Source organism: Sminthopsis crassicaudata, chromosome 5 (genome assembly GCF_048593235.1).
Source record: "Sminthopsis crassicaudata isolate SCR6 chromosome 5, ASM4859323v1, whole genome shotgun sequence".
NCBI lineage: Eukaryota > Metazoa > Chordata > Mammalia > Dasyuromorphia > Dasyuridae > Sminthopsis > Sminthopsis crassicaudata.
This window is the reverse complement of record NC_133621.1, coordinates 254,515,839-254,534,793: the sequence shown is the minus strand read 5'-3', so window position 1 is coordinate 254,534,793 and position 18,955 is coordinate 254,515,839. Positions and strand designations below refer to the sequence as shown.

General features: G+C 33.7%; 1 protein-coding gene and 1 long non-coding RNA gene across 10 annotated transcripts in view; one reads left to right on the top strand and one right to left on the bottom strand.

Annotated features, from left to right (window-relative positions):
• The window catches only part of SYT1 (synaptotagmin 1), a 662,757-nt gene that overhangs the window by 180,429 nt on the left and 463,373 nt on the right, over positions 1–18,955 (bottom strand). For 7 of the 9 annotated variants that reach the window (XM_074270840.1, XM_074270841.1, XM_074270838.1 and 4 more), the window contains 2 exons: positions 13,451–13,635; positions 4,994–5,116 (listed from right to left, as the gene is read on the bottom strand). In XM_074270840.1, coding sequence (XP_074126941.1) covers positions 4,994–5,116; positions 13,451–13,635 — 308 coding nt within the window. The remainder of the gene's footprint in view (positions 1–4,993; positions 5,117–13,450; positions 13,636–18,955) is intronic. The other 2 variants (XM_074270846.1, XM_074270847.1) reach the window with 1 other exon arrangement.
• Positions 1–18,955, top strand: part of LOC141544539 (uncharacterized) — a 48,870-nt gene that overhangs the window by 20,824 nt on the left and 9,091 nt on the right. The window lies entirely within an intron of this gene.

The window sequence follows — 18,955 nt, the reverse complement described above, 5'->3', positions numbered from 1 at the left end:
GAAAGAGGGGAAAAAAATCCAAAAATCAGATAAATTCATTAAGTAGCCATTTGGGGAGGGGTTAATTTATTTATAGATGCACAATTTTCTACTATTTCTTCCTCTTTCACTTTTTAAATTTTTTGCTTTTTGCTCCCTTTTAATAAACTTCCATCCCTGCAGGAACCTGAACCAGAGAAGGCAAATGAAGAGATGCTATAGGCTTCAGAAAACCAATTATGGCAGATGCTGGCTCTAGGAAGCCTGGTTTTGAGCACAAAAGAGGCTTTTAAAGGGCTGCTGATTACAGTTAAATATGGAATTCATATTTGCAAAAGGATTGCAATCAAATAACTTTCCACTTGCTAAAAGCCCTTGTGCATTATTTTTCTTTGAAGGGCATGATTTGTAGATGGAAATACATTGTTAAACAATCATACATCTATAATTATAACTTAGCAGTTTCTATTCTAAAGCATCCCCCTTCAATCAGTTAAATATAAATTTCTTAGAAAATGGGGAGCATTTTGAATGAGAAAAATTAGATCTAGTGTCCTTCACATTTGACCTTCACTTTGGTACAAACATCTGGCAGTAATTCATATTAGCTATAGCATAATTAATATTATCTTTTTGATGGATGAAGCTAAATGAGAAAGGAAACATGTTTTTATGAAAGGAATCAAAAGAGGTAAACTTGAATTTTGGGGCTTATTAATGTGTATTAAGTATATTAATGATGGACATCACTTATCAGAGGCACTTCTTTTTCACCTATAAAAAGAGAGCTGTACCAAATCAGGCAGTTTTTGAGCAGTTTTTAAAATTATTGGATGTCTTCTCAGAATACTATTTTTTTTAAGGATATAAAATAAGATGCATGGAATTGCTAAGAAAACTGGTTATATTGAAATGTAATCATCAAAAATATTAAAAAGAAGTTCACAGACAGATAAGCAACCCTGAATATGATTTCTAAAATTTCTTCCTGTTCTCTCACTTATGCATCATACCCCAGTGCTGTAATTTTAGTTCTGTATCGTGAAATGAATACTGATGTGTTTTCTAATGTCAAAATGACAAAGATTTTATTCTTAACTAAATATACAAATAATCTTTTTGGTCATCTTCAAGTTTGTTTCTCCACTGATGAATGTTTTCCTGGCTACTTACTTTGGTCATGGAAGAGAAAGCTAAAACAGCCATGGATAGGCCCTTGTATTTGTCTTACCATCAAAGAGTCTAACTAAAGCATCTCCCATCTGTTATTCTAGGAGTGTAAAAGTTCAAAAATAAAACTATAGGATCTGAGTCTACCACAGAGCTTTATTCTTTCAAGAGTAAAAAGCAAAAAACAAAAAACAAAACAAACCCCCCAAACCCCTGGATATATGAATTTTAGTTTATTGAGAAAAAGCAAAATAATTCACTTCCTAAACAACAAAACCCTAGATCAATTGTTTTTTACACAACTGAACCACTCTGCTCTTGAGTGGGATGAGGTTAGTGTGACTCAATTGCTATTCCACCTGATGCAGCCAATGGATAAAAGATAATAGGTTTTCTTTTTTATTGCTTTCTTTGCCTTTTGCAACATCAGCATATCATTTTAGTCAAAAGGGCATAAAGATTTAGATAGGAAAGGAGATGCTAGAGGATAAATAAGCAATGCATACAAGCAGACAAGGTTTTAAAATGTGTACCAGGAAAACAACAAAGCATCCATCTCTTTTCATATTGTTATGCAGTATTTTATATCGACTATTTAACTAGCAATCTGCACAATCAGGAAGTCATTTGTTTCACAAATCAAATACTTTTAACTCCTGAGAAATCAAACCCACAACATTGCTGTAAAGGAAGCACTGACTATTTCTAGTTACAAAAATTTTGAAAATGTAAAGTTATCCTTTTTTTCTTTCTGTCCAAGAAAGAAGTGTAATCTATTTTTCTTCTTGGTGAAATAGTGAGCTCAAATGGCATTCTAATGAAGCCCATCATTTTTTTAAAGCAAGAATATACATTTTAAAATTAGAATACAATTTTTAGATTTTTAATTTTTTTCATTATTTTCTCCCTACTGAATATCAATTATTTAAATGATAAATTAAATTGTGGAAAGCTTTGTATATAACACCAAATATTTCATCAGGTAGAATTTCAGATCATGTCCCTATTTTGATTTTCATTTTCTCCCTTTCTCCTCCATCCTATTTTCATTTTTCTCCTCTCTCTCTCCATCTCTTTCTCCCTCTCTCTCTTCCTTTCTCATCCATCCATCAATTTTTTTCCCATGAAGAAATGTGCTTTCATTAGAGTGCAAACATAGAAAAAAATCAGAAAACTTTATCCTCTATGAATATAGCTCTTTAATATGGTATTTATAACTTCATGTAAATCTATCTAGAAGCAACCAAAATGTGAATAATTAATGTGAAATAGTAGTTTTTATTTTCACTAAAATGCAAAATTAGAATCAAATGGGTATCTTAAAGTTTTTGATTTTTCTAGTATAGCTCATTTCCCCTCAACCTGACTTTACACTGTAAGGGAGAAGTTTACCCAAAGGATGGATCAGTGCTCACAGGGTTCTAGATATAATAACTATGGATGACTATTGCTTCTATTTCCTGAATCCACATTGGTATATTTCCCATTAATAAATCAGCTACTGATGATCAATTAACATTAATCAAAACATTTACTGAAGATGCATATCGAACAAATAATAATTACTTAGTATTATGCCCATACATTTGAATCACATTCTGTTACTCTCCATAAAGAATCCATGGGCAAAGTAGGCATACACTAAGTCTCATGTATAGGAAATATAGCCAGTGAAACTCACAATCCTCTTTCTGTCTCAGAAAGTTTCTTGATGGGCATAACTTTTATATTGAATATATGATTTTTTTTTTTTTTTTTTTGCTAAGCTGAAACGAAACAGGCTGTGCTGTATTAACACCTCACTAGACATAGTGTCTCAGCTGCATGAGTTAACCTGCTGAACTAATTCCTTGATGGTCCACTTTTAAGTTCATTCCTGTGAGTAGCTGTAGTATCCATCTTTTTCAGATTCAGATTTAGTGATGCATTCAGCTGAAACAATCTTATGCCCCTTTCAGAAAAGGTAATAGTATTTATTATAAATTTGGCAAAAGCCTTATTAAGTCTGTGAAGTTGGATATAATCTTCTTTATCTTTCAAGAACCAGAAGTACAATTTAGAGAAGTATTTTCTGTTTTCTTTTAGTCTTTTCTAAGATTCATTACATCTCTAAATCTATGCTAATATGATCTTATCTAATGTTTACCTCAAGGATCCTTAATATGTAAATAATGTATAATTTTTAAATAGAAATAATAGTAGTAGTTGCTTATGTCTTCTTAGTAACTGTTTTGTTGTTTTCATTTTTTTCCTGGCAGAATCATAATCTTCTAGCTTTTTTATTCTTTTACAATATTTCTCTCTCTAAGATCCTCAAGGACTTTAACAGTTTTGACCCTTAACTGACTCCTGGTCATCCTTCTAGCCCAATTAACTGCCATGCATAGGGCATGTAAGCCAACTTAGATGAAGTAACCAGACACTTTGAGGGAGTGACAAAGGGCAACAAGTTCCAGATAAATCAAAAAACTACCATTACTACCTTGGTAACTTTCTCCCCTCAGACTCTGATGGAGAAAGTTCAGAACCTTGGTAAAGTTCCTCCAATTGGTATCTCAACTTGGTTAGGGGAATAAGAGATTTCACAGTAACAAGGTCAACAGTTTCATCCAGTCTAAGAATTGGGAGATTTTTAGTACCCCTACAACTTATCATTCTATCATTGACATTATAGAAGCAAAAGGGGAGTATGTAGGATAGTGAGCCATTTTGTAATATTGTTCATTTTGGTGATGAATTTCTTTTCTACTAGCCTCCATGTGAGCTGTCCCTCCTTTGAACTCCTATAGTACTTTTAAAAATCTCTAAGTCACATTCTACTTCTACTTATTTATCAACTTGTTGCTTATCTATATATAACCCACCTCTCAGAAGAATGTCTGGCACATACTAGGTGCTTAATAAATGTTTAGTGATTATTGGTTGATAGTTGCAATTAGATTTTTGAGTTTTTAAAAGGCAAGGACCATGTTTTGCTCATCATCGTCTCTCATAACACCTAATGTTAGGCCTTGCGTATTGTTTCATAGATTCATAGATCCAGAGCTGGAAGGAATCCCAGAGGCTCTGAATCCAACTATGATCTTTTACAGAGGGGGAGGTCCCAAAAGTTGAAATAATTTGCCTGAGATCATGGAGAGAGTTAGTTTCAGAGGTTGAATTTAAATCCAACTCTTCTGTTTCTAAAGCCAGTGGCTCTTTCCATTATAATAAGAACTCAGTTAATCTTTGTTTACTTTGATAGAACATCAAAATCTATCTGATGAAATTTCTTTCTTATTTTTATTATGTCAGAAAGTGAAAAAAATACTTTTATGGGGGTTATAGAATTGACAAGGGCTGCTGAAGGGGAGATATTTAAGGAGTTGAAGGGACACTTGATTTGTGAATGGAAATCATGTTTTATTTTCCTATCATTTCTCTGGGGCAACTGGGCCTAGAGTTAGAAAGTTACTTAGAGAGGTAGGAGGGGAGGAGGTATTAATATAATACTTATTATGTGCCAGTCACTGTGTTAAGCACTTTACATTTTATTCTCTTTTGATCCTCATAACAACCCCAATGGGTATACTATTATAATCTTTATTTTTTATAGGTAAGGACATTGAAACAAAAGATATTAAGTGATTTGCCCAAATCACACAGCTGCGAAGTATCTGAGGCTGAGATTTGAACTCCAGTTTTCCTAACTCCAAATGTGCCACCAATCTGCCTCTTTAAAACCTTTACAAAATCTAGTTTTTATTATTCTCTGCCATAAACAACTTGCCAATATCAACTTTTACTTATCTACCTATAAAATGGGAAAGAATTAGAAATTTTTTTTTTTTTTTTTTCCTCAAACCTGATTGTTTTGGAAATCGTAATCCAAAGAATATTGGAGTTTTCCTAATTTTTCTTCTTCTTTTGGTTCTTCTTTTTCTTCCCCATCAGTCAAGCCAGTTTCGGCATCATCATCCTTGAGGGCCTATAAGGAAGGAAATGGGAAATCAATTTGCTTTTCATGAAGACACAAGTAAGGTGATGATTCCTGATGTTCTACCCCCAAGCCATTAAAAGTCAGTGCAAAGCTGCCTGGAGTCTCAATTGGTCTGACACACATTCCTCTACACTGCTTACAGATATTTTATATTTCATCTGTGCACAAATTTAGTTTCTTATTAATCAGCAAGCAAGAAGGAAGCAAACCTTCAGACTATCACAAGCAAATAATTTTCCACTGTTGCAAAGGTTGAAGTACAAAGAAAATGTCAGCTTGATGCTGAAAAGTCTGCTCTAATCCAATCAAATGTGAATAAACATGCTATTAGCTTGATCAAGTCACATCCCATTCCACTTAAAGAAATTAAAAAAAAAAAAGTCAAATGTCATTCTTCATGCAGTAAAGGCATTTCTATAATAAGAAAGTCATGAGGCTTCTACAATATTATTCTCTGTGCAAAGGCAGTGTCATAGATGCTGAGTTGTTAGAAAATTACGATTCTAGAAGTTTCATACACATATCTGTAATGGGAATAGAAAAAGAGGCAAAACCATGCCATTGGCAAATGCAAGTCCTCAGAAAACCACTTCCATATTGCTTTCCTAACAGCTCTATCAAAAGCTTGGTTGAATTAAATTGATTCAAGGGTCTGTCCATTTCAGAAATGTGAGAAGTACACTTGTTATTTTGGCTGGATTGGAAATGGCTGTACCTTCACTAAAATTGTATGTAAAAATGCAGGAATTAAGTTACTTGGCTCTACTCTCAGAAAATCAATGCTGTAGAATTGAAGATTTTTTGATATGGAGATATATCATAAAACATGATACTAGGAAGCAGTTTTCTTCTTGGAAACTTATTGTAGGTATTTTTCCTTGTTTTATCAAAATATATCAAGAGAGTGATAAGATGAGCATTCAAATTAATCAATTTTTCTAATCAGCATAAAAAGAATGCAGAGAATCATAGCTCTAGAACTGGAAAAGACCTTAGAGATCATTCTAATCCAATCCTTTTATTTTACAGAAAAAAAAGACAGGCCACAGAGGTGAAATGCCTTCTGGAAGATCAGTAGTAACACTGTTAGTATTAGAATCCCGTTCCTCTGATCTCAAAACCAGTGCTCTTTCTACCATTTCACCCTTTTCCTTAAAGGATAAAATGCATATATATCATTGCTTTTCCATGTTTCTAATTAATGAATGTCATTTTTTTCAACAGAGATGAATATTCTTGTTCCTTTCTTGTTTGGGAGACTGTTCACAATATACTTCAGAACTTTCTGTAACCTTCTAGGAGCTGTGAGTAAAAAGTTTGGGTGATAGAAGAGTGGAAAGTAATCACTCTTTCTTTATAAGTAAGCACACAGAAAAGTAAATCTTTCTCGAATGCTTAGCTGTCATTTTGACCTAAGGCTTTAAATCGCAGGTCATAGTAGATAAGGACCTGTGAATAAGTTAGAGACAGAATGTTGAAGACTCACCTCCTGCCTTCCTTCTTGAAAACTCTTAGGAACTATTATGGAGAGTAGACAGGATTCTATTTTCTCAGTTATTATTGAGAATAGCCAGTGCTGATTTCACAGTAAAACTATTGCTAAATTTTTCTTAGCTTTCCAGCATTCTATTTGAGAGTCTAATGTATATTCAGCCTTTTTCTTCAACCATTGAAATGTCGACTGATGGACATGTCTAGAATTTTAATATCTGGGATTTACTTGCTTAAAATAGCCAAAGGCAAAAAGTACCACTATTATTTTGATGTTTTCCTTCAAATATTAACTTCTTGAGTCATGAATGGATACAGGTACTAACCCTAGACTAAAGAATGACCCAGGGTCTTGCCAGAGGATTACATGTAGCAGGAATTGCATGGACTTCTTAAAGACTTTACTTTACAGATGGCTATCACACTTGTCACACTTGATGTGCTTAGAAAACTGCAGAGAGGGAAATTACCTCTCTGAAAGATTTCTGTTTTTTATAATAATAATAGCAAGCTATCCAATGCTTGTTTCTGGGTAAAAAGCAATCTGTACATTTTTTACCCTCCATATAATTTAAAAATACACATACTTTTTGATGGATTAAAATAAATTATAAAAATCCCTCTTAACAATTGACAATTTATATATCATGCTTTAGCCCATTCCAATTCAAAAGGTCTGAGATATTAAATCTTCTTCTCCTTAAGTGACTTATGACCCAATAAAAGGTACAGAATCATCTCTGTAATTATTCTGCATGAAATAAAGCTAAATTTTTTTTGATAATTTTTTTCAGAGCCACAGTTCATCATTGAAGTGATTAAGTCTAGTCCTTTCCCAAAAGATTCATTTAAGCAAGAAATTTTCTGTACCAATACATTAAATTCAAATCCATTAAACCAGCAGTTATTGTGGTATCTCTAGAGTGGCACTTTTTTTCTGACATGGGAAAAAAATATGGGAGAGAAAGCTTGTAGACCTAGCAGCTAAGATTTTGATAAAGTACTACAGAAAAAAAATTGTGATGGGGACTATATAAAATGTACAGTTCAGAGTACATTTGTTGAATGACCACAAAATGATTCTCGTAACAATCATCTTATCACCTTAAGAGAGAACATTTGTTCACAATTATTGGTATTGAGTTTTTGGGTTTTTTTTTTTTTACCTAAACTTATTATTTCATCAGTATTGGGAGCACCAAGTAAGAAACTCCCCCTTTCGATGGTGAATTCTCATTCTACATCTTATAGCCAAAGACATTGAGAGGTAAAGTGATTTGTCCAGGGTCATACAGTCAGTATGTGTGAGAGCCTCAAGGTAAACTCTCTAACCCCTAACAAGCTGCTTCTCAAATGCCATTCTTTGGACATAGATCTGATGAGACATGATTAACCAAAGGAAGTGAAACCAAATAAATTTCCTGTTTGTGCTTGCCAGTTTTAAACTTGAGCTTCCTAGTACTTCTCAATTTGATATGTTAGTAATGAAAATAAGAACCCTTTATCTTGGGGAGGAAAAATCAATTTAGTTCAGCCTTTTGATATGTGTCAGAACTCCCTTTTAAAATCTCATCTGAGGAGCCCCAGCTGCTAAGGAACTAAATATATCAGAGCTTTTGACTAGGTGTGTCTAAAGAGCAAAATAAACCTACCGCAGGTGAAAATCCAGAACAGTCATGAGACACAACACAGATAAGGAGGACATAAGGAGGGAAAAAAAAAAAAAATTTAAACATATACACACAAACATCAGGAAAAAAACCACAGAGAAATGACTTTTTCCCATAAATATCATTTGGGTACTTGTATTTGTATTCTTGAGGTCTTTTGTATGAGAGAGAGGAGAGAGAGAGAGAGAGACAGAGAGACAGAGAGAGAGAGACAGAGAGAGAGACAGAGAGAGAGAGAGAGAGAGAGAGAGAGAGACAGAGAGAGAGAGAGACAGAGAGAGAGAGAGAGAGAGAGACAGAGAGAGACAGAGAGAGAGAGAGAGAGAGAGAGAGAGAGAGAGAGAGAGTGTTTATGTGTGGAAAGAGAGAGGGGGGAAGGAGGGAGAGAGAGAACATATGCATATTCTTGAACTTTGCAAATTCCATTTCCTTGAATTATTAGGGAGGGAAAAAAGGCAATGATGTTGGAACGAATTCAGAGATTATGATATGATTGATGATGCTTTTAATAAACTTGGAGAATTGTAGCTTATCTAAATGACTCTTGTTTTGGGGTCATTTCAGAAGTATGAAGGCCACATGGCATGCTGTATCATTGTTACAATTGTGTAACTGAATACATTAAAATACTCTATGTTTTAAAAAGCATAGGAATAGGACCTTTGATTTCATTGGCATTAGGGGTTTTCTGGATGAGGAAACTCCATACACCAATGCAGACTGTCATCTTTTCTTCAATTATGGAAGTTATAATGATTTTCCCAGGCTGACAAAGCCAGAAGCTATAGAGATAGGACTTGAATCTAGGTGTTCCTGGTCCCACAAGCTGATTTCTATCTCTTTATATTGCCTTTCAAATATGCCTCCCCCCAAATATACCAAAGTTGTAAAAGTTACTGCTAGTTCTTTTTTCCTCCTGTTTTTTTTTTTAAGTTTCTGCACACTGGAATTGGTGTTATATAATGCCTTCTCAAAGATTGCACATTTTTTCCAGTCTTCTATTGCCATCCTCCCTACAAAATGCATAATGAATCTGTTATCAGTCATTTTTGCTTGTCAAAAGTATTGCAAGCACCTGCAGAAAGAAAAGATTTTTAATAGGGCCTATTTTCATTTACTATACTGTCTTCCATACTGTAATTCAATTGGCTATAAATTATAAATGAGTTGTAGTTAAAATTCAATGTCATCAAAAATACACAAACATGATTCTGAATATCTGAGATTCAAAGTTATTTTTCTAAGATTTCATTCTATTGTTTAATATTCCTCAGATGGCAATAAATGGGATAATTAGGATCAATGATTATTGTTAGTCCCAATTCCCTCCAGAAGTATGAGATTATGGATTGGTGCTTCCAAGATTGTGTGTACTGAGATCATAGTCATTTGTCCAGGTCATAATAAAGGTAATAAACACCACTTCCTCTACTATTAGAAACATAATACAGAACAAAGTCCACAAGGATTGCTCTCAAAAGTACACATCACTTGTCCTAGGAATAAATGTTTGAGTTGCTATCATTTAGTATCATTCAGTTTGATTAATTATAATTTCCAGGATACAGAGAGATGATCACATTTGAATATTTTAGTCAGTGAGAATCCAAGACACCATATTTTCATTGTTAATGTCCTTTCAATCCCAGTTAAAAATTAATCTAAGCATATTTCAGTCCATATCCATGTAAGAGTATTTTACATGTAATCTTATAAACAGTTTTAAAAAATTCTATGCTAAATACTGTTTTCAACAGAAAGTATTTAAATAAAGTAGGATGTGATTTAAAATGTCACTTTTCCCCATCACATTACCTGAATAGAGGTGGACCTGAAACTTAACTGAATCCATGATCTTGGACTCTGGTGCCATGATTAAAAATTACCAGGAAATTTAACCTTTTATGTACATAAATCTCTTGGAAGTATATTCAGACATTTAAAAGAATAGCATGACAAAAGGGCATGGGGGAAGGAAGAGGTGGCAAGAGCAACTGAGCAAATAACTGCATTTTTAATAGCTTTTATCTAAAAACACTCCCACAGTATTTCCAAAAGAAGGATTTTTTTTTTTTTTTTTTTTAAAGAAGGAAAGAAGAGGTCTGGGCCAAAGGCTTTCTTGGTAACAAGGCAAACAAAATGGAAAGGTTAATAATATATAAACTGCTCTCTGAAAAGGAAACAAACATTTGAAAATTTAAGAATTTAGTCAATATCACTACAGCAGAGATTCTTAGATAACTATATATAAGGATGGTAGTTAATAGGAAATGAAATCAGGAACTTTACATTGTTTTCTGGATGTATTTGAAACTTTTTAAAGTAGCATATAGTTGACAAAAAGTATTTTTATCTTTCAGTAATAAATTTCATCTGAATTAGATTCTTTGAATTCTTTGAAAATATTCTACCCTAAAAAGAGAAGTAAAAACTGATGCTTAATTTTTTTAGACTTTGGTCAAAGCTAAGATGATGTTCAATTAACTCCAAATTAACTCCAATTAACTACCAAATCCAAACTCAAACACAATATTCACATTAGTTCTCTGTAGTCATTTAGGCAAAACTTATTGATTGAATTTGCCTTTTATAGAATCTAATGATCCCAAATAAAGTCATTACAGAAATTAGGCTTTAATTTTCATCCCTTTTCTGAAACGGAAACTTTCCCTTTTAACTGAATACATGATTTTTTATTGCTTATTTTAATGTTTTGTCCCATCTTTTTAAAGAAGACTAATGACGTCATAGGTAATATCTTTAGTCATGAGTGAACTGGATTTAAGAGGCAGAACTGTACAAAGTTATCAGCCTCACTCTCTCTTCTAGATAAGACTGGCTTATCCTAATAATAGAATCAATAATGTAGTATCTCATTGGCAAAGGAATTATGTGTCTAATAAGCTAGTTTTCAAGTCATCACTAATTCTTACTGGTGAAAAATCTAATGAGACCAATATAGAAGGAAGAAGGCTATCAATTGTTTTCCATGTTTGTCTAATTCAGATATTAGTTTTTAATTTAGTTTTACATGATTTTTAATAATTAAGGGCTGTGGAGCAAAACCAAAAGAATATCTCAGTCTTTCCAATTTGCATGAGCCATCAAGATGGTGAAGGGTGATATTAAAGTTTAGACTACAAGGATGGAGTTTTCTTCTTAATATAAGCAACAGCATGATATAATACAAAAAATATCTTTAGATAAATCTTTGGATTTGAGACTTGAGTTCAGATTCCAAATCTGCCATTACCCTCTGTGATCTTAAGCAGATTATATTAATCACCTCTTCAGGTCTAAGAGTTTTCTCCTTTGTGAAATGAAGGCCTGAGAGCTATATGACCTCTAAAGTCCTTTTAAATTACATAAGTAAATCTAATTTCTTTTCCAGCAGATCCATTTCCTGTGCAGATAAGGAGAAAGAAAGGGGTGGACTAGGAATTGGGAGAAGGTTGGAGAGATAAAAAATTTGATAAAAGCACTTAACAATGAGGACAAGGTGAGAAGTTAGGAAAGATTATATAAAATGGTGATATTCCAAGGCAGAACAACTATTAGGAAAGGTAATTGTGATTAATTGGAAAGAATGCATTTAGAGTCAGAAGAACTTAAGTATTTAATAATATTAATATTAATAACTTAATAAGAATTTAAGTATTGATAAGTTACTTATTTGTGTAACTTTAGATAAGTGATTTAGCTTCTAGAACTCACTTTCCTCCTCTATAAAATGAGTGGGTTGGGGCTACATAACCAAGTCTCCTTTAGATCTAGATCTTTGATGGAGTTTTTAAGTATTTCTTGTATGTTTGTAATTTTCTCAAGTTTGTTATTTTTAACTTCTTGGTTTCCATCTGGTTTCTTAAAGTAAAAACCCTTAGGAAAAGTGAGGGGAGGTAGGGAACAGGAAAGGAACCTGGGAAAAAAAATTTTGCTATACAGAAAAGTATAAGGAGAGAAATGGGGTATGTAAATGTGTGGAGGAATAGATGGGTGATGATGTTAAAAGGAGTATAGGCAGATTAAATATCTATTATTCTGTGAAAGAGAGAGGTAGTTAAGTAAATCAGAAATTAATCACAAAAAGTCTCCTTGAGGGTTTTTATCCATAAGATGGTGGACGTTTCTTGCAGATGGCTCTAGTAAGGGTGCCAATTTCTTATATCACAAGGCTATATAGCAAATTGGAAGGAGTGAATATTTTGCTCTTGTTATGTTATACTTGACCAAATTGCTTATGAAAACAAACATGTGTCCATATAGGACTTCTAAATACAAACGAGTTCAAAGAGAATAGAGGATCAGAACATTTTTTCTTTACCTCTCTCATTTTCTCCCCTCTCTTGGAATGTTTTTGAAGTAATCAATATATGTTTCTTGTCTAGAAAGGACATGGTTTAGGAAATTTAAACTGATTAATTCAGAGACTTCCCCTCAGTATTCACATGTTTCTTTGCTATGATAGATACTCTTTGGGAAATCTTAGATTATAATAATATCATTATATAACAACATATCATCTATATTACATCTAATACATTATATAAACTTATATTATATATTATTATTCCTCTGAAATAAACAGAGATATAAGTAGGAATTTTTGCATTGGGGGCAAGCACCAAAAGATGCTCGGGCATATAAAATGGAGTACTTTCTCAGGTGAATAGTACTGGTGAGGGAAGAAGGGTGATTTAATAGTTCTGGAGGGGAGAGAACTGAAGAACTCATTTGAATCTCTCCTTTGGTATGCTCTGATTACAATTATTCCTGATATTAAAATGTTAAGCCCTACTGTTTCTTTGCTATGAAGGGACTATCAAAGCCATTAGCATCTCTAAATCTATTAGCCTCTAACCAGCTGCCTCAGGGAAGAGTCATGATTGCCCACTCTTAGTTATAGTCCTTCTATATTTATAATATAAAATTTAAAAAATTAATATTACACAAAGAAAAGCTGATTAAAGGATACAAAAGAGTTCAAATTAAAATATGTTTTAGCCAAAGTTACTTAGGAAGTTACTACTTAAGTAGGAATAATGAAATATTTTTCCCTACCATGCAGATATAAACTCCCCAAAAACCCACCATAGGCACCCCCAACTTCTATCAATCATTAAAAATCTAAATTGAAAGGCACTCAATGTAATGATCACATTACCTGATCTTTCATGGTCTTCCCTAAGTCTTTTACATCTTTCATGTTTATGGCATTTTTCCCACCCTTTTCCTTTCCCTTCTTCTTGTTCTTCTTCTTGAATAAACATTTCTTACAGATACAAAAGCAGCAGGTCAGGATTAAGAGAACTGCCACTATGGCTATGGCTATTAAGGCCCACGGTGGCACTGAAAGAGAAAAAAGCACAGGAAAGGGATACAGTTAATCAGATCCACAGGAACCTTGAAATCATTTAGCTACAAAGTTTATAATTAAAATTTATTTTTAAAGTGTTAATATGTTAATATGTACATTGCATAATTTCTTTATATAACAATTATAACACAAACACCTCTGTGTCTATAGGCAGCTAGGTGGCACAGGAGGCAGATATGTGGTTCAGTGGATAGAACACTATCTTGAAATCAAATCCAGTATCAAATATATTTACCAGTTATATGATTCTGGGCAAGCTACTTATGCCTTTTTGCCTCAGTTTCCTCATTTGTAAAATGAGCTAAAGATAGAAATGACAAGTATTTTGCCAAGAAAATCCCAAATGTGATCGTGAAGAGTTGCATATGATTGAAAGGACTGAACAACAAAAGTGTGTGTCTATGCGTACTTTTGTACTAGACAGCTAAATGTCTCAAAGAAGAGAATTCTGGGCCTGGAATCAGGAAGATTTGAACTCAAACCCAGTCTTAGATATTAGTTATATGATCCCGGACAAGTCACTTAACCTCGGTTTGCCTCAGTTTCCTCATCTGTAAAATGGGAATAATAATAGCCTACATCACAGAATTCAAATGACTAAAGTGCTTTACACAGTGCTTGGCACACATTAGATGCTATACAAATGCTTACTCCTTTCCCTCTTTCTCTTATGTACAAGGCCTATGATTGAACTGGTAAAGGGAATTCCTGGTGAGAGATTCCCTTTACCACTGTAAATTAGAGAGTTATACTGAGTGAGAGATTTAGTGACTTGCGCAGAGTCACACAGGGAGTATATGTCAGAAATAGGAGATTTAAACTTGGATCCTTCTAATTTGGAGATCAGCTCTCTTACCATCACAACATGTTATCTTTCAAATAAAATATATTATTATGAAAGCACCTAATTTTGATTACATTTTGTTATATTTCAATGGATAATTTTTTTTATCCATCAACTTATCATATTTATTAAATACCTATTATGTCCTGGGTGCTAGACATAAACATGGATAAAAGTGAAATAATTTTTATCTTCAAGAAATTTATATTTCTTTAGATCTCATAGACAATTGTGCGAAATATTTATTTTAAAATCAATAAGAGAAACATTTGTAATTGTGAACATACTATGCAAGCTTCAGTTATTAAAAATAATAAGAAAGAATAATTGGATTTTTCCAGGATAAGAAACAGAAGACTGAAACAAAATGATTTCCTGAAAAGCTATTTAAGAATTAGTGTAGAACTTTAGTTGTCTCAATTGTGTCTAACTCTTTCTGACCCCATTTGGATTTTCTTTTTCGCAAAGATATTGGAATGATTTGCCATTTTCTTCTTCACATCATTTTCCAAATGAAGAAACTGAGGCAAACCATGTTAAGTGACTTATCCAGAGTCACATGGCTAGTGAATGTCTGAAGACAGCTTGAACTCAGGAAGATGAATCTTCCTAACTTCAGACTTGGTACTCTATCCACTGCATCATCAAGAAGTACAAGAATCTTTCTTCTAAAACAAATCTGTCTGTTTTCTACTGCGAAGATTATTGTCTAGGGCACAAAGAGGTTAAATGATTTGCTTAGGGTCACACAGCTAGCATATGTCAGAATTAAGAAATTTAAAACTAATCCTTCCTAGTTTTGATGTCAGCTCTCTAGTTATCATGCCACGTTGTCCCTCAGCCTTGTAATATGTGACCAAAACATATAGTATTGTTAGAGACAATGGCAGTTTAATGATGAACTATCATTCTGTATGATATTATTTATTCTCCTTATCAAACCTATATAAGAGTTTTCTAAAGAGCAAGATAAAAGACTTAAATTATGCAGGACAAAAATGAATCAATTTTACAAGTTCATAAAAGAAAATAGACAGTAGAAGCATAGGAAAATTATTTATTAAAAAGAGCTGGAGAGATAGGATTATACCACTCCAAGAGTTAATCCAGCCATTGCTTCTTGAAGGGAAATTAAAGGGCTTGATATAATATTGTAAGTTATTTTCTGACTTTTGTTAAAAGTTTCATTTTTAAAAAAAATGATGTTGACCCCCAAATTTGTTTTTGAATTTTATTGAATTTGTTTAATGAATACTCAAAATCAAAGAGAATTTCCTGTATAATTAACTGTTTTTGATGTTAGGTTATGAAATCTTGAGTAGAAAAATATCCAGACTGTGGCTCTTTTGGGAAGTAATCATGTGTGGATGTAGATTTATAGTTCTTAATGATGCATTTTCCCCGCCTCTAATTCAGAGCTTCATTACTTCTCTCCTGGATTATCCTCCCAACCAGTTGTCATGCTTCTACTCTCTCACCTCTCCGATCTATGTTAGGCATTGATGGCAGTGGAAATTTCCCAAAGTACAGCTCAGATCATTTCATTCTCCTGCCCTCAACCCTTTAATGCCTCCCACTGACTTTAGACAATTTTCTTACTCATTAGTGTGTCATTTACATGAATTAAAAAGCATTTATTAAATACTTACAGGTACCTGTACTAAATCTTGGGATATAAATATAAAAGTTCAGAAAGAGTCTGACCTCAAGTAGCCCCCATTCTAAAAGCAAGTCAAACATTTATTGTCAATTTTTTATTAGGTAGTGTGCTCATTGATGGAAAGCAACACAGATAAAAGAATGATGACCAAGAATGTGATGCTTTGGTTTGGGAAAATCACAGGAATGGTGATCACCACAGTCACAGAGTGACAGTGAATCACCTTTCCCCAGAAATGGCAGTGCTCACTAAATTATTATTCTCAGGGTCAGAAGTAGAAGGGAGTAGAGGGAATTTATGTGTGATATAGTAGGGCAGGATGGCAAACAAGTTTCATTGTGGAAGCATCTGAGATTGCCTAAACATGGGGAACTCTCAACAATTAGGAGAGCTTGGCTCCAAGTTAGGAAATAGATGCGGAGTTCTAGATCATTCAAGACCCTCTAAGATTTAACTCCATCAAGACTACTATGCTTTTCATTCATCTTGCAAGTCCTAAGCCAGTATGCCCAGACTTAGACCACAAAGATAAACCCTATTAAGATCCACTTACACTTTTGCTCGATATGCCTAGTATACAAACAATATCTTTTTCCTTTCAATATCCACCCCTTTTTGGAATTTCCCTATCTCTAACAGGGACACCACAAACAATCTAAAATCCTAGCTAAAAATCTTGGGGCCATCCTCAACAGATAGTTTTCTTTCAGCTAGTCTAGTCAGTTTTACCTCCTTGTTGGCACAACAGTGCCAATACCCACTCTAGAATAATTGGATAAGTTGCCACTGCTGAGACACAATATCCTTTCTGCTTTTCTGCCTGTCTTTTGATGTTTTGAAGAATGTCCTTTCCTTCAAATTTCTACTGAAACCCTCTTCATCCTTTAAGGCCCAACTCAACTTCCATTTTTTTCCCAAGCATTGTTCTCTCCAACAGGTTTTGCTTGTTCATCTTCTGTAAACACCATGCCCATTTTATTTCCTTTATTAAACTTCTCAAGGGAAAAGATAATTTCTTATTCATCTTTTTTCCCCCTCACAGAACCTACCATAGTGCCTTGCCCATCACAAGAATAAATGTTTATTGATCAACATTAGTCACAAAAATTTTAGCAAGCAGATCTTGAACACTTATACATTTTGTGCTAGAGGAAGATTTTGGAAAACATTTAGGTAGTATTTATGTGTTGCTTCAAGGTTTACTTTGCAAATATCTTATTTTATTTTCATATCAACTCTAGGACAGAGGGGCTATTACTATCACCATTTTACAGATGATGAGCCTGAGGCAACCAGAGGTTAAACTGAATTTGAACTCTGTTTTTTTCTTGGCTCCAGGACTTCATCCACTGCATCACCTAGATGCTTCATCTTTGAATTTCCTAAGAATCTTGGAAATGTGGCAGCAACTGAAATCCCTAAGAAATAGGACAATAGGAAAAGCTTGTTGAAGTTGAGGAAAATGGACTCTGTTCATTTGGGGTTTTTGCAAAGTCACAAAGCTAGTAAGTGTCTGAGGCCACATTTGAATTCATGAAGATAGGTTCTCCTTATTCTAAGACTGGTGGTCTGTCCACTGGACCACCTGGCTGTTTAGATAACTAGTTTTATATAATTTTTTTTTAGATAGAATTCTGGTTTTTAATCCATTCTATTTGCTTCCATTTTATGGGAGAATACATCCCATTCACATTAACAGTTATAATTACCAGCTCTGTATTTCCCTCCATTCTATTTTCTCCCCTGTATATACATTTGTTTTTTCTTTCCACCCTGTCCTTAGTCATGTGTTTTTTACCCACTCACCCATTACCTTATCTCCTTTCACACCTCTCTCCTTCTCTTAGTAGTGTTTTTTTTTTTTTAACTCACTCTACCCATTACCTTATTTTCTATCAATCTTTCTACCCTTCTCGTTAGATAAATTTCTATACCCAATTGAGTGATTAAATAATTCCTTCTTAGAGCAAAAACTGATGAGATCAAGCTTCAGACATTACTTATTATCCTCCTTCTTCCCTCCCTCCCCCCCATTGAAAAAGGTTTTTTGTGCTCTTGCTGTGAACTAATGTCCCACTATATCTCCCCTTTCCTCTTTTTCCTGTACAGGTCTTTTTCCATCCCTTAATATCTTTTTCTTTGTAAATCACATCAGAGACCATTTACAACCACACCCTCAATTCATGTGGCCCCTCCTTTGTCTGCCCTAGTGACATTTACAATTCATAAGAGTTACAGATATTGTTTTCCTATCTATTTAGAGATGTCTACTTGTTATCCCTACCTACAAATGTAAACAGTTTAATGTTTAAACATATATTTTTCTCCTGTTTGTCTTTTTATGGTTCTCTTGAGTGTTCATAGATTAACATTTCTGTTTAGTTCTGGTTTTTTCAAAGGAAATGATTGAAAGTCTCTTATGTCATTGAAGCTTCATCTCCTCCCCTGAAAGATGATGCTAAATATTGCTTGAGGTCCTTTGCCTTCTGAAATATGGTATTCCAGGCCCTCAATCCTTTATTGTAGAAGCTATCAGATCATGAGTAATTCTGATGGTTGCTCTTTGATATATGAATTGTTTTTGTCTGACAGCTTGCAGTATTTTTAACTTGAGATAATAGTTTTGGAGTTTTGCAATAATGTTCCTTGGTGTTTTCTTGTGGGATCTCTTTGTAGAGGAGATAGATGAATTTTTTCAATGAGTACTTCTCCCTCTGTTTTTAGAATATTGAGACAGTTTTCCTTAATGACTTTTTTTTTGATCATGTCCTTTAGGTAGGCCAATAAT